At 54.6% G+C, this 19362-nt stretch overlaps 1 protein-coding gene across 6 annotated transcripts in view; it reads left to right on the top strand.

The window, feature by feature from the left end:
- The window catches only part of ABCG1 (ATP binding cassette subfamily G member 1), a 47344-nt gene that overhangs the window by 15624 nt on the left and 12358 nt on the right, over positions 1-19362 (top strand). For 5 of the 6 annotated variants that reach the window (XM_059686521.1, XM_059686520.1, XM_059686525.1 and 2 more), the window contains 5 exons: positions 9332-9449; positions 10258-10390; positions 13208-13258; positions 17791-17936; positions 18216-18339. In XM_059686521.1, coding sequence (XP_059542504.1) covers positions 9332-9449; positions 10258-10390; positions 13208-13258; positions 17791-17936; positions 18216-18339 — 572 coding nt within the window. The remainder of the gene's footprint in view (positions 1-9331; positions 9450-10257; positions 10391-13207; positions 13259-17790; positions 17937-18215; positions 18340-19362) is intronic. The other variant, XM_059686522.1, reaches the window with a different exon arrangement.

Below are 19362 nucleotides of genomic sequence, written 5' to 3' on the forward strand. Positions count from 1 at the left end.
GTTGTCAGTGGCTCATGATTTTTCTCATAGTCTTGGGTTTTACTTGCTTATTTGATTTTTTGACGGCAGAGTTGACATTTTTGTAAACCTATGTGGAGATTATAGTTCTTAAGTCTCTGAGCCGATGGTGGAATACAGGAAATTACAAGTGATGGTGGGTAACTCTGTTTTTCTGAGGTTTTGCTGGTGAGGCAAGTGAAGACATTTGCAAAGGGAAGGCAATGCACTTTTATGATAACTTAGGTGTCCCATTAATATAAACAATCACAATGCACATTAGTAACATAAGAACATACTATATACAAAAGTCTCGTTGAGAAGTGGGAGCCCTGACGTTGAGTTTCACATCTTATCAGAATCCCTATTAAGAATTATAGAGGAAGCGTGTGAGTTTCCTGTTTCTAAAGACCAGCATATCAGCTTGTCTAGAAAATGGTTGGGTCCTAAATGGTGAGCAGGCAGCCTCTAACCATATGCTTCTAGTCCTGCCATTCTTCACTTGGCAGAAATGTGGTGTGTGTGGTGTGTGTGTCTTGGGCCAAACCATGCTCTTTCCTCATCCCTGATTTTTATCTGCCTTAGAGAAGAGGGTCGTGTTTTTAATTTGGTCAGTTACCCTCTTCCCAGAAGTGTTCTGTGCTAAAATTCCCCCCCCCCCTCTCTCTCTCTCTCTGTCTCTCTCTCTCTCTGTCTCTCTCTCTCTCGGCTGGTGTTGCTCAGTGGTTGAGCATCAACCCATGAACCAGGAGGTCATGGTTCGATTCCCGGTCAGGGCACATGCCCAGGTTTCGGGCTCGATCCCCAGTGGGGGCGGTATAGGAAGCAGCCGATCAATGATTTTCAGTCATCATTGATGTTTCTACCTTTCTCTCCCTCTCCCTTCCTCTCTGAAATCAATAAAAACCTTTTTATTAAAAATAAATATGTTTTTATTGATTTGAGAGAGAGAGGTAGGGAAAGGGAAAGAGAGAAAACCATGGATCGGCTGCCTCCTGCACACCACCTACTGGGGGTTGAGCCCACCACCAGGCATGTGCCCTGACTGGCAATCAAACTGGTGACCTTTTGGTTCATTGGATGGCAGTCAACCTACTGAGCCACACTGGCCAGGGCAGTTCTGTGCTTGGTTTTAGAATGGGATATGTCTCGATGACATAAATTTCAAAGTGCTGAGCCTGGCAGAAAGCGTTCAAGGACACCCGTCTCCTGCCTGTCTCCCAGCCTCTTTTCTCTGCAGCCGCTCCCCACGGGCTAGCCAGGTGGACTGCCTGTTAAGAAAGGGGTCTGTTCAACCAGTATTTGTGGGTTCTTTGCAGGAGCCACCTCTCTGCCAGGAACTCACCTTGCCTCCCAGGATCAAGTGCAGCCTGACGGACCCTCCTGCTCCTCCTCTCTGCCCTGGGTCATGTGACACAGATCCGGTGACCACCAGGTTCACGGCCATTTTTAGTGAACTGGAACCATGAAAATGTTTACTTCCTCCTGACGTGTGCCTTAAAGCTTGGCTGTCAGGGAGAATGAGGCAGTGTCACAGAGAGAAATCAGATGAGCCTGGAGGGCTGAGTGGTGTGGAGGGCTGCGGTTCAGAGGAAACCCACTGCCTAGCTTCGGGGAGAGTGAGCAGCCGTGACAAGTGCACAGTGCGCATGCTCACAAGCAGCAGGCATGCCAACTAGGGCCACCCACGTCACTGAGGGCAGAGGGGCAGTTAGGGGCAAATTCAGCTGCTTGGTCACGTTGCCAGCACAGGGCGGGTGTGGGCAAGTTCGCCAGAGGAATACGGGGCACAGGGAGGTGGAATGGTCACTCCAGCCACCTGCTGTCCACTGAGCAGCATGGCGATCTCTGGGAATATGATAATTCTGATGTTCACAGACTCATAAGACACTGCCCACGTTCAAAAGTGACTGCCTCCCAGGACGATGGGCCACCAGCTTTCATGAAAACCAGTGCGAGGTGGACGTCCCCCTTCATGGTGGCAACAGCGAGCTCGCCGTGCACTGGAAGTGTCCCCGTGGGGAGCCTGAAAACCCAGAGGGTATTAATAATTTCATGCTGTTTCTAAAGAAGTTCCATTGCATTAAGAATGCCGGTGCAACTTGGTTACTCGTTTTACAAACACGCCTGTTACTGAAAGTGCAGAACAGTGAGCAACGTTTCTAAGAAACGTGACGCCAGTGTTAAGGTAGATTCTAGTGCATTTTATTTTAAGCAAAATTACCAAAGAAGGTGCCGTTCTTATCAGTGTATTTGGCTTTCTGAGTTTCTAGTAGGGAACATTGGGTTTTAAAAAAACTGGACTATGAAGGGAGGAGGGCGCTGTAGCAGTTAAGGGTGTGGGTGGCTGATGTCCAGAACCAAATGGTAAAAGTAAGGCCGGGATAAATGCTGAGAGATGAGTCAGGTGAATTAGCCGCCGGGAGAGCGCTCACCTCTCGGGCTGGCTCACTCTCCCCAGCTCCTGTGCTATCTCACACTCCCCACCCCTGTCCTCTCGGGGCGGGCTGGCTCACTCTCCCCAGCTCCTGTGCTATTTCGCACTCCCCACCCCTGTCCTCTCGGGGCGGGCTGGCTCACTCTCCCCAGCTCCTGTGCTATTTCGCACTCCCCACCCCTGTCCTCTCGGGGCGGGCTGGCTCACTCTCCCCAGCTCCTGTGCTATTTCGCACTCCCCACCCCTGTCCTCTCGGGGCGGGTGGAGAGAGCAGTGGCCCATGGGTGATGCTTTGTTCAGTCACCCTCCAGAGACTGAAGTGACAGGAGCCGATGGTCTCACACCTGAGTGGGCACCAGGACGGGCCCACCCAAGGGTCTGACTCAGCAGGTGTGGGGCCGGCGAGAGTTGGCATGGGGGTGAGCCGCTGTGTGCAGGGTCAGGGGGAGTGTGTTAATTCCCGAGGCTGCTGTGATCAATGACTACAAACTCAGTGGTTTAAAACAGCACAAAGTTATCCTCTTGCCATCCTGCAGGACAGAGTCTAGAATCAAAGTTGTTAGCAGGGCGCTGTAGGAAATGGACACGCTGGCCACCGAGTGAAAGGACTGGGCCTGTTGGGGGTGCTGTGCTGGGCTTTACTGTCCCCGCTGTGAGAGGAGGGGTCCCGATGAGGACATGGACCGGCAGGGTGTGAAACTCCATCTCCAGCCCCTGACTGATGGGTGCAGGGACCCCAAGACGAAAAGAAGGGAACATGGGGGGTTTGGGACAGGCCCCTGACCATCTCTCTACTGAAGACCAGGCCTCTCTCTGGCCCTGGGCACCCCTCATCTGTGACGGGACTCACCTCTTTTCCATGAGGCCTAGAGGAGGAGTATCTGGTGTGGCCCAGCCACCTTGGCCAGCTCTCAGGTGAAAGGACAAAGCCAGGATCGTGACCCTTTGTCTACGATGACCTGATTGTCTACGGTGACCTTCACAGCTGCTCACCCGGCCATCAGCCTGGCATTTGACATCCGGACAAGCACAGAAAGAGCCTGCTTCTCAGGGGGCACCCACTCCACCTGCCCCCGCCCCGCCCCCACGGCGGCCAGACAACAGCCTTCCTTGGGCACAGCTCACAAACAGAACCCGGCGATGGCCTGACCCTGGAACTTTAGGAACTGCCGCCCCTTCCAAAGAGCAGCTCGTTAAGTGAAACCTGAGTGAGTGAGGGAGCTTATCATTTTCCGCAGGTCACCAGGATCGCGCTTAATGGCCCCCAAGCGGCCCGGCGTGCTGGGAGCTGCTCTGAAACGCGGCTGCTCTGATCCCTGTTGTTGGGCAGCCGGTGGAGGCAGGAAGCAGGGGCAGTTTTATAACAAGGAGCCAGGGGAGCGCCGTGTGAGTGGGAGGATGCACCCTTCCTCACCCATGTGCAGGGGGGCTTGAACCGACCGAGCAGGGTGTGCGTCCTCCCTAAATGAGACCTGGCTACGCCCTGGCAAGGATTTTTTTTTTTTTTTGACTTGAGAATGTTTCATGGAAAGTAAAGGACACTGAAGGATGAGGGCAACTGGATGAGTTACGAGCTCTTTGGATCCATGGAGGGCATCCGGGCCTTAGCTGTCAGATCACTTTGCCACACCCACACTGGGAGCGGCTCTGCCCACCCCCAGGGGGCAGCCTTGGCCTCCGGTGACCAAAGGGATTTCATTTTGTAGTTTTTCCCAATCCTCTGTTAAAGAATTGGTGCAACAGTAGACTAAATGATACTTCTGAGTTGAGATAACCATCACGACTAATGGGAAGGGGGTTGGGTGGGGGGCGCTGACTGCCCAGACCCCTTAACTGCGCTGCCCAGGCTGGCAGAGGCTGGTGGCCCAGTGCAAGGGCCACCTCTGGAATTGGGCAGAAGTGGTTGGAATGCTGGCTCCTCCGTGGAGCTGCTCTGTGGCCTTGGGCAGGTCGTTAACCCTCTCTGAGCCCTTCTTTCTGATCTGTAAAATATGGAGAAGAACCTGGTGTTCAGCTTGCTGTGAGGCATTAAGGAGAAAATGTGAGCAAAGCTGGCACCCTGCCCTACCCCAAATGAACGGGTCCAGAGCTGGGCTTGCTGGGGGACTGGGCTCCTCTCCAGAACTGTCCTTCAGGGCACATGTCTATGAATGAGAAAGTCTGTACCCTACCCAACCGAACGTAAGCTGCTGTGTGTCCCCAGAGCCTGGTAGGTGTTGACAGATACGTGCGAATGGTCAGTCATTCCCTTTCTCTGTGATTTCTGGACGTCCATTCTGGGCAGGAACCAGCTCATCCCCGGGCAGGGTCGTAGGGCAGCAGCAGGTGCTCATGGGATTATTGGGTACAATTTCCTGGCTAAGGAATGTTCTGCGGGCAAAACGTTCCTTTCCAAGGGAGGAAAACAACTTTTTCCCCTTTGGGAAACATAGATCCCTCCGTCTGAACGTCAGCCCCCCTGGAGTTCTCCTTAAGATTCAAGAGCAATTACCCACTGAAGTGGTGGGAGGGGGCTTCCCAGGGCCCTGTCCATCCCATTCCTGACCTGAGGGCCGGTTCCCCAGGAGGTTCAGTTTGGAGAGTGTCAAGCTTTGCATACACTCACGAGTTGTGCACTTCTCTCTGTGCATGCAAAACTTCGGGAAAATTTGTATCAAAAACTAATTACTCCGAAGGAAATATCACGCACATTTTGATTGTGATTATGTAAGGGCTTACCGGTGACTTTGTGCCATCCACACAGGGACACCTGCGGCCCCTCTGAAAGGCATTGCACAGCAATGCTCACCCCTGTGGGTTGACCTCAGGGACCGTCTGAAGAGCGGGACCTGCAGGGGCTGCTGGGAGTTTCTTGCTGACCCAGCACACGCTGATCTGAAGCCCAGAGGGGTCCTGTTGGGGGCATTTAGTGGGAGAGAAGCTCTTACTAAATGGTGGTGCCCAAGACGGTGGCTGTGACCCTGAAGTTGCTTATGCAGCGTTCACCTTCTGTTCACTAATTCCATAAACACTTTTTATGTGACCACTGCATGCTAGGCACCGTCCTACACACAGCACCTGGTGATTAGGGGGCAGTTCTGGTCACATTGTCATGGAGCTGACCTTCTGGGGTACCGGGGCAATAATGACTAGAGTGGGGAGGCGAGACGAGGTGTGCGCAGGGCAGGTATCAGAGGCCTGGGCTCCTGTCGGCACTTGGTTTGGGGCTGGCTGGCTGGCCTCTGGGAGAAGTCTTCCTATGATGTCCCCTTTGTTCTCCCCATTATTGAATTCAGGAACCCAGTCATTGAGATCCAGGCGCCTGGCCAGGCTTTTTCTGAATCTGTCACGTTTTGAAGTGAATCCTGCGGGCAGCTAAGGAAGCCCTTCAGCTTTCACTGAGCTGTTCAGAAGCGCCTCTCTCCACAGGTTCTCCAACATCCATTCATGCCTGCTCCGTCCACCCAGTGCACTGAGTGTGCCCACTGCGGGGTGTAGGCAGGGCCAGAGGCTCTGAGATGGAAGGCGAGGTGCCTGAGCTGACAGCATTTCCTGCTCAGCTGCCCCGGCTTGAGTTTCAGCCAGAACCAAGCTTCACATTTTACATTTGTCCTCTTTCCCCAGGAGACCCCGCCCCAGTCCCACTTGGAAAGCATCAGGGTCTGCGAGACAAACGAGAACCCGAGTCTCCAGCTGCCCCTCCCCCTGGGCCTTTCTCCTGCCCAGCAGCCCGTTTGCCCCACGCTCCTGATGCCGGCGTGGGCCCAGCCCTCCCGCCTGTGGTCCCCTGTCCTCTCCCCGCAGCAGGTGCCCCTTCCATCTTCCATCTCAGAGGACGCCGGCAGCGCTCTCCCCGGGCCTCCGAGTCTGAGCAGAGTCCCCTTCCCTGCGATAGAGGGGCGCAGGCACCGTCATCTCTGTCTGTCTGTCTCCATTTCTCTCTCCGCCTTTCTCCTCTCTGGTCTGGGTTTTGTTATGGCTTCTGGCCTGGCTGTTAGAAGGATGGAACGCCTGTGCCCTGCGGGGTGGATGAATACCCATGGCCCAGCCTGTCAGGTGATCTTGCCATGATGCCAAGAAAACGAGCTGAGTAGGCCTGGTCGGCGGGAAAGTAGGGCGGCCAGGGTGTTGGGACGGTCCATCTGCATTTCACTGTGTTAGAGGGGACCGTGCAAGGCTCTGAGGTGAAGGGCAGCTTCGTTGCATAGAAATAGGCCGTGCACGTGCTAAACGGTGTTCTGGCCGCTCAGCCTGTGCCGGGAGCCCACTTCTGAGTAACCGCCGCCTCCTCCATCGCCGCCTCTGTGGGCCCAGAAGATCGATGCCTCCTTGACGTCTGTCTCCAGTGTCACTTTTAAGTCTTAAATCCCAAATACATGTCTGTCATATTTAAAGAAAAACCGTTTCTAATGGTAGAGAAGGGAGCCCCACGTTGGGCCTCATACCTTCTCCACTACCAAACCCCACATGGGTCCCTAGGTGAGGACCCTGGAGCATGTCACACACACGCACTCCTGTCTCTCCTGGGACCTGGTGCCCCTCTCCGAGGCATGGGTCATCTGCCTGTGAGGCCAAGTGACTCACTTGACGCAACAGTGTACCTGCTCAGCACCAGGGCTCTCGGTCAGACCCACAGCTCCAGTCCGGTGGCTGTAAGGATGGAGACCACAGTCTGTCCCCCACTCTGCCTGCCTGTTCCCTTGCAAGGGCCGGATGCCCCCCCCCCAGCTACCACACCCGTGTGTGTTCCTGGCTTCCTGTCCATGGGCATCCCAGCCTGTGACCTTCCTGCAGCGATTGTTATTATCTGAGCCCCAGGGAGGACCCCAACCCCAAGGGCCAGCACCAGGTGACGTCAGAGGGAGAGCAGTCCCTGCGGGCAGAGCCTCTGAGTCCCAGAGCAAGGCTGCTTTGGGGCTGTCCTGACCCATGTGCAGACTGACTGCCCTTGGCCTCCAAGTGGCCATGGCATCTCAGCAATGCGTCTGCATCCTCAGGCAGCTCCTGATTTACAGGGAACCAGCTGGGGAACAGCCTTGAACTTTGAGAAGAAACAGCTTGTAAGAGGGTTTGCTCGGAGGTGAGCCTGCTCCGGATCTGTGCTGACAGGAGGGCGGTAATGAGCAGACGGCTGGCGGAGCATCTGATGAGCAGAGCATCTCATGCTCCCTTGGTGATGTCAGGCAGGTCCCCTGTGGCCCAGGTCCCAGAGCCCCTGGCCCAACAGAGCTCCATCCTGATTCGGAACCTGCTGCACGGCGAGCTTGACCTTGCAGAGGAGGGGTCTCTGGTGTCCTCCAGGCCTTCTGTCTGTCTGTCCATTAGGGGCAGACGCAGTCCTTTGGGGTCCCCTTCCCCTCCCACCCATGGGTCTCCTTTAGCTCCCGCCGGCTGGTGTTTTCTGACCTGGCATCATGGACCTCCCAGTGGTAGGCATCTAGCTCAGTTGCAGCTCTGAGCCACTCTTCCAGACGCCTTCCATTTGCCCCTCTGTCCCTTCCCCACAGGGACAACTGTCTCAGCCCTCCCCGGGCACTGCCACTCTCCGTAATGAGCCGCGTCGCAGGGCCACACGCTTCCTGCCTTCGTTTCCGCTTCTCTCTGCCCGATTAAACAAGGCCCTGGGGACTCCCCATCTGAGCCAAGGTGGCGCCTGGTGACAGCTTGGGTGTTCAGGTGTCTTATCTGTGGTGATGGGAACTCTCCAGACTGTGGCTGGGGCTCAAATAAACATGAAGGTTTGGGGTCCTGGGAGCCTCCAGCCTCGGGCTGGGGGAGAGTAGGATCTGGTGGGATGCCCCACACCCCTTTCTCACTGGGCCCCCTAAACATCGCGTGGGAGCTAAAATATTGCATTGGCACGGTCCCGTTCTGCAAGCGTTTCTCAGGAACAGAGAAGTGTTTCTGACTTAGGAGCCTTTGAACACGAATCCAGTCTCTTCTGTTCTATTATTTGTCACACACATGAACAGTTCACCCAAAAAGAATGTGTGTGCCTCTGTTTGGGATGTGTAGATTTTTTTTTTTTTTTTTTTTGTCTTTTAACAAAGCTCTTGGAAAGAGACTTGGCAGAAATTCCAAAGCAATTTGGTGTGGCTACAAATAATAAGCCTTTAACGATCAGTTAATTAATAGGTTAGCATATAATTTATGAACAAATCCTGTATGAATCATTTATATTTGTATAACTTGTAAATAAAAGTCACAAATGAAATAATAAATTAATAATTTAACCATCGTGGGGGCAGAAGCAGTGTGACCAGTGGTGTGACCCTGGGCAGAAGCAGTGTGGGAGCCTGGACGAGTCCCTGGTGCATCCGAGACACTCGCTTCCTCATTCTGAAAGGAGAATGGTGGGCTCCTCATGCCCTAGATTAGCTATGGCGAACCTTTTGAGCTCGGCGTGTCAGCATTTTGAAAAACCCTAACTTAACTCTGGTGCCATGTCACATATAGAAATTTTTTGATATGTGCAACCATAGTAAAACAAAGACTTATATTTTTGATATTTATTTTATGTATTTAAATGCCATTTAACAAAGAAAAATCAACCAAAAAAATGAGTTCGCGTGTCACTTCTGACACGCGTGTCATAGGTTTGTCATCACTGCCCTAGATAGTATGTGTGCGAGTGCTTTGTGCAGTCTAACGCAGCGGTCGCCAACCGGTGGTCCGCGGTCCACCGGTGGTCCATGAGGTCCGAAAGGTTGGCGACCGCTGGTCTAAAGCATCACACACTGGTAACTGTCATTAACATAACCCATGAAATGCAGTTGAGGAAGTGGACAGAGGCATGAAAAAAATCTCACTTTGGCCTTGGATCCAAGGTCAAATGTACTGTGTGTTTACCTGCACGGCCCCGGGGCTAAAACCAACCAGTCCTGTGATAGAGAGTGAGTGTGATCTGCTTTTCTGCAGGATACAAGACTCTGCTGAAAGGAATTTCTGGGAAATTCAACAGTGGGCAGCTGGTGGCCATCATGGGTCCTTCCGGGGCTGGGAAGTCCACGCTCATGAACATTCTGGCCGGATACAGGTGAGCACACCGTGCCCCGGATGATGAGGTCCCCGCCATATGTGGCCTGTGGTGGCAGTATGCACAGGGAAGCCACCTCAGTCCATCCGTCCCTCCTGAAGGTTCCGCACAGGCTCCAGTGAAGCCTGGGGCCGCGCCCCAGAAGGCCTCAGGCAGTAAGGATGGGCAAGGTGCCGGAGGGAGGGAGTGTGGCTGGCTGGACTGTGCCCCTTCCATTTCCAAAGTACACATGGATGCCCACTCTGTCCACCATGAGTACCTTGCCCGGGGGAGGACCACACGTTCGGCTGAGTGGTCCAAGGCGCAGGCCCCCTCCTCTTTCAGCCACGGGAGCCCCGGGGCCCTGTGTGTCCCCATGCCCTGGGGAACTGGTTCTGACGTAGCGGCCACACCCCAGACTGCAGAGTCTTGGCCTTTGGGCAGCCACTGTAACCTTGGCTGCACACAGGACTGTTCAGAAGCCAACACTAGAAATCCTCCCGAGAAGCCAGGTGAATGTCTGAGCTGTGGCCGCCTGTCGGAGCATCCATGCGCCTCGCTGCTTGTAGATGGGCATTTGCTACAAACATGCCTTCCCAGAGAGACCTCCTCCGCCTTTCCCTGCTGTGCTGGGCATTTTCTCTGCAGTCCCTTCCTGCGAATACCAGGCTGTCCCAGGTCTCCTTCCTTCCTGCCCCCACATCTCTGTGGCACGCGGGTCCGGCCTGGAAGGTGCTGGGAGGGGCCGCCTCTCTCTCAGGCCCTCCCAGCCCTGGAGGCGGGGGCAGGAGCAGGAGCCAGGCTGACCAGTCCTCTGCTGGCCTTGCAGGGAGACGGGCATGAAGGGAACCATCCTCACCAACGGCAAAGCCCGGGACCTGCGCTGCTTCCGGAAGGTGTCCTGTTACATCATGCAGGACCACATGCTGATGCCGCACCTCACGGTGCAGGAGGCCATGATGGTGAGCTGCCCCCCTCCCTTCCATTAGCGGGCAGCGCTCCCTGTGGGCCTGGGCTCTGCCAGGCCCCTCCTCCCAGCGGAGCTCGGCACCAGCCCTGTTTGGACAGCTTTGTTGAAAACAAACCTCTAGAACAGTGGTTCTCAACCTTCCTAATGCCGAGACCCTTTAACACAGTTCCTCATGTTGTGGTGACCCCCAACCATAAAATTATTTTCGTGGCTACTTCATAGCTGTAATTTTGCTACTGTTATGAATCGTCATGTAAATATCTGACATGCAGGATGTATTTTCATGGTTACAAATTGAACATAATCAAAGCATAGTGATTAATCACAAAAACAATATGTAATTATCTATGTGTTTTCTGATGGTCTTAGGTGACCCCTGTGAAAGGGTCGTTCGACCCCCAAAGGGGTCGCGACCCACAGGTTGAGAACCGCTGCTCTAGACCCTGGGTTGGCGTAGACCCCGGGTGGCCAAATCAAGGTCAAATTCCTGAGAAAGGTATTGACCCGACCGATGTGGGTGGCCCCTTCCAAGGTGACCCAAGGTCCTAACCCCTTGGGCTGAGGGTCTGCTCTTCCCATCAGCTGTTCTTCAGTCATTTGTGGCTTTAGGGCAGGGATGGGCAAACTTTTTGACTCGAGGGCCACAATGGGTTCTTAAACTGGACCAGAGGGCCGGAACAAAAGCATGGATGGAGTGTTTGTGTGAACTAATATAAATTCAAAGTAAACATCATTACATAAAAGGGTACGGTCTTTTTTTTTTTTTTTAGTTTTATTCATTTCAAACGGGCCGGATCCGGCCTGCGGGCCATAGTTTGCCCATGGCTGCTTTAGGGCCAAGTTCCAGTCAGCCTGGTGCTGGATTAGGTCTCCTCCTCCTCTGACTCGCCTGCCTGCCGGGTGCTGCCCACCTGCTGGGTCCCGGGGCCTCGACTCACAGAGCCCATGGCCATCAGACATGTAGTCCTGCGGAAGCACAGAGGGAGGCAGCCTCCAGAGGGCGCTGTTGGCCAGGGCACCCTGTATGCTGGGGTCCAGAATGGCCTGGCCATCATGCTCTTTGAACAGACCAGGACCCCGCAAGTGCCCTGACCTGGGCCTCCAGGGCCAGGATTTTAAAAGACCCCGCCCACACCATCAGGGGCCACACTGACCCAACTGTGGGCACCAGGAACCCCTGGAGTGTCTCCCACTGAGAAGAGATGGGAAGCCCATCTGCGCCCTTGGCTCCTCACGGTGTGTTTCATGGCAAGGTGCCTGGTTTTCTGCTTCCTCCTTGTCCACTGTGAGAGGCAGGGCCTCTGAGCCGCTCCTGGCATGTGACGCGATGCCCTCAGCCTGTCTGCCTTGCGCCCTGGTCAGAGGCCGGGTTCGCCTTGGTTTTCCAGCCCAAGCTCCTCATCGCAAGGGGGCAGAGCTTCCTCCCTCTGGCACCAGGGAGAGGCACTGCCCAGCCTTGTGTCCCAAGGGCAACTCTTAGCAAAGGGGAGCAGGGTAAGGTGGCAGCTGTGTGATCTCCTTAACCTGCTTTGTGGGGAGACAGAGAGGAGGGCCCTATGGGGTTGTTCTCTCGTCCTCCCTGGAACTCAGTGTTGTGCAAGGCAGGGGACACCTGTCCCCCAGCTGGCCCCCCGAGGAGGCCTGTGCCCCGGTGGCTCTGATTGTTTATGTGATGAGAGCACGGGGCCCTTAGGAGGAGCTTGCAAACAGAATGGGACGTTTAGTGGAAGCTTTACACATCCCATTGCTACTTCGTCTCATCTCAGGTGACCAGAGAGAACCTTCACTTTGATTTCTGGCTCAGTTGCTGCTTTCTTTTGCAAACAAGACTAGTGACTCCTGTTGTCATCTCCCTCTTCCCCTTACTGCCTCCCCAGGTCTCTGCTGTGAAATTCATTTATTTTCACAATGAAACTGAATGAGATTCTGACTTGAAGCCATGATCTCTTTTACTCCCTGAGGTCTTGTCACACACGTAGGGCTAATATTGACTACCAGCTGTGGGTTATGCATCTTCATGGCTGCTTCTGACCCTCACAACCATGAGACTAACCAGGAAGTGACACTTGGTGTCACCGGGCAAGCAGCTGGCCCGACCGAGCTGACCTAGGCCTGGCCCTGTCTGACTCCACGACTGCGGCCTCTTCTCCACTCTGCCCTGCGTCTCAGTTTGTCATCGATCCTCATGGCGACTTCACCAGCTCACTGGTTGGCAGGTTCTACCCTCACCATTGTGTCCAAGAGGAAACAGGCTCATTTCCTAAAGCCACAGAAGTCGGCAGAACAGAACCAAAGCTGACCTGGGCGTGGTGATGACTAGTCAGGGTTTTCCCCGTCAGGGCCAGGGGGCCAGGGGTGTGCTGGCAACCAGGATCGCAAACAAGACAACACCACCAGAGTCCTGATATGTAGCGCTTGCCGATTTCTGTGGTGTAAATATTCTCAAATACTCCATGATGAGCAATGGATAGTTTTAAGCTACCAACCGTTTCCCAGGTGGCTTGTGAAATTCCTAAATATACACCACTCGTCTTCAAGCCCCTGAGGCCTTCGGTTCCTTATCTCACAGTTGCCCACATCTAATTTTTCTCACGGACACAGCTGCAAATTCAGCTGAGAACGGAAAGCACCCAGACATGCACGGCTGTCCTAGACCCCGCGCTGCTGAGCCAAGGGAGGTGGGAAGCCACGGCCTTCTCAGAGGCTTTCCTGCAGCCCCTGGGCTCTTGGCCCGTGGTGTGGCTTGTGAGGTTTGCCCTGCTGAGGGCCATCTGTTCTGACTCCACACTGTATCCCTCGTCCCCCGCAGGTATCCGCGCATCTGAAGCTCAAGGAGAAAGACGAAGGCAGAAAGGAGATGGTAAGTGTGTGCCCTGGGGCCACAGGTGGGCCAGAAAGTGCATGAACTGCATTAGGCAAACACATGTGCGGGGACGTTTTGGCCCTGGCGTTGTTGGTTTGTCGCCTTACCGTCTGTGTGTGGGCGACAGTGTTGTCGCAGTGTGCTGCATGCTCGCCGGGCGGCCAGGACTGGCCACTGTGCTGCAAGAGCCACAGCCTTGACTCTCGTGGCCTGGCGCTGCCACACCAGCAAGGATGCAGCGGGACACCAGCCTGAGAGCTCAGGTGGCCGGAGGGCCCGGCCTCGGGTCCGCCCAAAGGGCAGTACTTTTCTTAGTTAACATGCTGCACGCGCAGTTGTTGTTATAAAATATTAACAATGAAGGTGGTTAGTCACTCATTTAAAAATAACCAGCCTCCACCCACACACACTTGCAAGAAGAAATTTGATTCTCACATGTTATTAACCAGCCTTTTAAAAAAATAAGTTGACCAAGTTTCCAGGGTGAGTAGGCCATCTAATCCCTTTCATGGCTCTCTTCACTCCCCGGGAACAGCGAGGGTGCTGGGTAAGCAGACCCAGTGGGGAGCACCGGAAGCCCCATTGAAGGGGAAAGAGGGGGGAGAGGAACTAATTGATATTTACACACATTGAAGGGAAACTCAGCTTCCCTCCTCTCCACTCCACACTGAGCGCCGGTGGGATTTTCAGTAGAGAATTTGGTGAAGTTCGGCCTATTAAATACCATGTTGTCCTCACAGCCCAGCAGGGGGAGGAGTAGGATCCACGGGATTAGCCCCAGGGGTGCACCGGGACTCTTCCTGTGTTGAAGGGAACTGGACGGCGAAGGGAATAGTTCTACAGGCTAAGGAAACACTAGCAGCAATTCTGTGTACGTCTGTCCCTCTCCTGTCCCACAAGTAGCTGCTGTCACATAAATGTAAGCCACCGTGGTATGGAAGGAAATGCTGGCATCTTTAGGCTTCCCCTCGCCTTTCCTGCCCTCCTCTCCTTGTCCCCCCTTCCCCCCGCACCCTCAGGCTCTTAGGGTTCAGCCCTTGAATCGGGCAGGGGAGGGCTAGCTGCACAGCGTAGGTGAGGAGCCCCCTTCTGTGACCCCCCGCCGAAGATGTGTCACGTGGGACTCTTCCATTCTGAGGTTGAGAGGAATAAGTGGTTTAACAGAACCAGAAATAGAGATGTAGGAAATGCGGGAACCACGCGTGTTTTTGTCCCTTGTCCATCTAAGGTCGTTGGCATCAATTGGACACCAGCAGGCACCTTCACTTTGGGTTGCGGTGAAGAAGGAAACTTGATTCGGTGCAAACAACTCAATTGTGACACAGCGAGGGGTGTCCCAGCACGGCGAGGGGTGTCCCAGCACGGCGAGGGGTGTCCCAGCTCGGCGAGGGGTGTCCCTTCAGCCCTGGCTTCCCAGGACCCGGGGAATCCCCACCACCGCCTGCAGCGCCCTGGGCTTCCCCTGAGGGGTTGAGGGGAAGGCCAGGTCCCACCGGCCTCCGGGCAGCGTGAGGCTGAGTGAGATGATGCCTGTAGAGCAGCGGTTCTCAACCTGTGGGTCGCGACCTCTTTGGCGGTCGAACGACCCTTTCACGGGGGTCGCCTAAGACCATCCTGCATATCAGACATTTACATGACGATTCATCACAGCAGCAACATGACAGTTATGAAGTAACAACAAAAATAGTTTTATGGTTGGGTCACAACATGAGGAACTGTATTGAAAGGGCCAGAAGGTTGAGAACCACTGCTTGAGCGTGTCTGAGCTGCAGACAGGCGTGGCCCATAAGTAAGTAGGCCGTGGAGCACTTCCCTACAGCCTGACCCGCACGGACCCGCCTTCCCACACGGGAGGAGGGGCTGAGGAGGGTAGGCAGCCTTTGCTGACCGGCTGGGAGCACAGTGCGTGCGGCTCAGCTGACTTTCTATATTGAGGAGCACAGCCGGCCTCCCTTTTGCTTCCTGTGCCGGCTTTGTCCGTTACGTCATGACCTTCAGAGGCAGCTTCTAGCCTCATCCCGGGAGCTGGCACCCTCCAAGCCAGCCTCACACGGCGCCGAAGGCAGGTGGGGCCTGGCCTTCCCGTCCCTGTCCCTCTTACTGACGGAAGCCCAGAGCGCAGGGGCAGTGGCCTGAGGGAGCTGGGTAGGGTCTTGGGGGAAAGGCCACGGGAACCCCCTCTGTCTGCTCGGGCAGAAAGCACAGGCGCATATGGCTTTCTTGGTCGGGAATAGAGGGATCTCCTGGGGGGCCGGCCCGAGCGCATGTCCTCCATGTCTCAGGCCCAAGACATGGGCCAGAACAGGGCCTCATGCTTGGGCCACGCACACGTTTACATTCGGCTGCGTTTACGTGCGTTCGCTCGGGGTCTCGCACTTCTGTTCAGATCCGTCTGATGCCGACTGACCAAGGCAGGGAGCCACCCCCGCAGGGCCACAGGTGTGCTCGGGCCCCGCACACGGTTCTCACCGGCAGTCTCCAGGCCGCCCACCCATCCTCCTGGTCTCAGCCCCGTGCAGGCCCACCTCCCCCAGCGATCCTCAGGGGGAGTGTGTGGTTATTCTGAGGATAAGAAGCCCATTTCATGCCCTGACTCACTTCCCTCCAACTCCCTGCCTGGAAACACAATAGACGGGAATGTTCTGGCCGGAGTGGAATGTGTTGTCAGGCCTTGTTTACCAGAAAGCGGGCTTGGCCCTCAAGAGCCTCCAGGGAGGGGGGTCTTCCTCAGGAGCAAGGTCCCAGGGCCAGATATTGTTCTCTCTGACTAGTTTTGAAACAGAATTAACCTGCAGAGTGTCACTCTCGGGAGCCCACTGGAGAAAACACGCTAGACGGGCAGGAGAAGGGGAGGCACCAGCATTTGCCTCTCCACTTCCAGCATCCCCTCCACCTCCACCATCCTCTCCACTTCCACCATCCTCTCTACTTCCAGCATCCCCTCCACCTCCACCATCCTCTCCACCTCCACCATCCCCTGCACCTCCAGCATCCCCTCCACTTCCAGCATCCCCTCCACCTCCAGCGTCCCCTCCACCTCCAGCGTCCCCTCCACCTCCAGCGTCCCCTCCACCTCCAGCATCCCCTCCACCTCCAGCGTCCCCTTCACTTCCAGCGTCCCCTTCACTTCCAGCATCCCCTCCACTTCCAGCATCCCCTCCACCTCCAGCATCCCCTTCCCTTCCAGTGTCCACTCCACAGGGGCTGAGGGATGCTTGGCCACAGTAGTGAGCCCTCAAGGAAACAGGTGGACGGGCAAAGGGCGTGTGCCATGTCTGTGATGCCCCAAAGTGAGCCTAGAATGACCAGTGTGACTCCTCGTGCTGTGACTTTGGCCTGTGGCTCTGTCTGCCCAGGGTGGAAGTGTACCAGGACGAGCCGCCCCACCTGCCCCACGTCAATAGCCTTTTCTAGAGGGTGGCCTCGCTGACCTTATTTCTGGGTTGGTGTCCCTCAAAGGCACAACATTCTAGAGGAGGAAGTGGAGTGGGGTTTAGGGGTCAACAAGAGAGAGGATGAGCAGGATTTGAACCCAGGCCTGTCAGACCAACTGCCTCCCAGCCCATGGAGCTGTCACGTCCTGCCTCTTTCTGTCACCTAAGCCTAATTTTGTGGTGACTGTGCTTAAGTAATCCAAGGAGTTCTTTTTCCTTTGCATGACCTCATCTCCCAGAGAAGCTGCTAGACTGGGTCCACCCAGATGGACCCAGGAGTCACCCAGGGCTGGGATGACAGCTGGGCAAATTCAGGTGGGACCCCGGGGAGGTGAGCCTGTTGTGGAGGCCGGGAGGCCGACAGCTGACCTCTGAGAAGACACTGGGCTGAAACTGGCACTGCTGTCTGCCCTGAAGTCTGCTGACCCTTCTGTTCCCTGAGCCAATAGTGGATCAATAATCCCATCAGACAGGAGGGCTCAGCCCTCAGTGCACTGTTTGTATCTCAGTGGGCCTGCGTCTCAGGGGGACATCGGCACCGCTGTGGAGGGACTGGCTGCTTCAAGCAGTCTTATCATCTTGCTACCCCTTCAGAGACCTTGTTTTCCTATTGACAAGGGCAAAAGGGGCTCTATCCCTTCTTTCTGAGAGGCCTGGCCTGGATAGTTGTGTGTCTACAGGAGCTGCCATCAACTAAATGTTCATGCCTGCCAACCACTTTCATTCATTATCTCGTTTCACCGCTTTGGTGGCCTGCCCTTTGTGCCACCTGGTCATCTGTCCATCCATGCTTCCGCCAATCCGCCCTCTTACAGATGCTCACTGAACACCTTCCCTGACCTGGCCCTGAGCCAGGCTTACAAGTGAAGGTCAGGACAGGGGGCAGGATAGGGACCCTGCTTCACCACTGCTTCAGCCTCCCAGGCTGAAATCAGGACCTTGGACTTGGAAAAGGGCAGCCTGGGATGGGTGTTGCGTGGGTCTGTGTGTGCTGGGAGTGGGTGGGGGAGGCAGCAGGTTTCCAGGTGGTGCTGGAGGTGGTGACAGGTGGTGGAAGGTCCCTGATGGCTGCTCTGGCTCTGCTCCTCCCTCTAGGTCAAGGAGATCCTGACGGCTCTGGGCTTGCTGTCTTGTGCCACCACTCGGACCGGAAGTCTCTCAGGCGGGCAGCGGAAGCGCCTGGCCATCGGGCTGGAGCTGGTGAACAACCCTCCTGTCATGTTCTTCGATGAGCCAACCAGGTACTCAGGAGCAGCAGGGGGAAGAGCACCTGACCTCTGCGCCAGCAGATTTTATGGGGGGTCAGAAGGGGGAGGTGTGTGCCCTCCCACCCCATCTTGTTCTCCCCCTATTTTGGGGTCACAGGGCAGAGGCCTTACTTGCCCCACTCTCCCTGTCTGAGACTAGGAGACACCCGTGGGCTCAGGCCTCCACATGGACCTACCCAGTGTGCTTTGAATGTGGGCATGGTTTGGGGGGATGGTCCCCGCAAACGTCTCATGGTGCCCCTTGACTTGCAGCGGCCTGGACAGCTCCTCCTGCTTCCAGGTGGTCTCCCTGATGAAAGGGCTGGCTCAGGGAGGGCGGTCCATCATCTGCACCATCCACCAGCCCAGCGCCAAGCTCTTCGAGATGTTCGACCAGGTACATCCCTGCTGTGGTCAGCCCGTGGGAACCTGAATTCTGGTTCTCAGCTTCCCCTTAGTCCATGGGGTTGCCTTCATTGTTGAGTGGCCTTAGTGTTTCATAAGATGTTAGAGTCATAAGCAACTAAGGAAGGGGGTCAGAAGAGCTGGCCAGTGTCTTCTTAGGAGCTGTTGTGTGGCCATGGGGACTTGGGTGAGTCACTGTAGACACTGCTGAGGCTTCATGTTGCAATGGGGAAATACCCGTTTTACTGAATTAAATGACGGATTACTTTATTTGTACAGACAGTCCTAGGATTACATCAGACTTGATGTTCATCGTTTCGTGGTTACGTTGCCATCTCCCATTTATTTATTAAAAAAAAGTTCTGTCATTTCGACATATGTACATATGTGCTTTGTCTTTTATTATTTATTTACCACAAGTAAAGGTCAGGAATTGTTATCTTTCTGTTAAATTTTTTTTTTACTGTTTCACTTCATTACTGCTGTGTATGTGGCTCCATGTGAGTGGCGTAGGTGCTTATGTAGAATGGTGAAAACTGCATTATGTCGTGCCATAAGAACAGATCTCTGACGTAACCCGAGGACCTACTGTATTATATCATGTGTTATAAATCTTAGGTTTTAATATTATGATAGAGGGAAACAAATCCCAAGGGTTGAAATGTGTAGGCTCACGAATCTTTCCCAGGCAGGTGGTTAGTTAGTGTGCAAAAACGATATAAGAGAACAATTCAGGGCCTCATGATATCCTCAGTTTTCCCTGACTCACCATGGATTTCCCTGTGAACTTTAATAGAGTCTAAGATAGATAGATAGATAGATAGATAGAGAGAGAGAGAGAGAGGGAGAGAGAGAGGTGATAGATATGATGATAGATAGATAGATAGGTAGATAGATAGATAGATAGATTTGGTTGAATGAATGGATGGAGGGTGGATGGGTAGATGGATGGATGGGTGGGTGGTATAGATGGGTAGATGAATATATGGATAGAGGGATAGAAGGACGAAAGGGT

This window comes from Myotis daubentonii, chromosome 3 (assembly GCF_963259705.1).
Source record: "Myotis daubentonii chromosome 3, mMyoDau2.1, whole genome shotgun sequence".
NCBI classification, from domain to species: Eukaryota; Metazoa; Chordata; class Mammalia; order Chiroptera; family Vespertilionidae; genus Myotis; species Myotis daubentonii.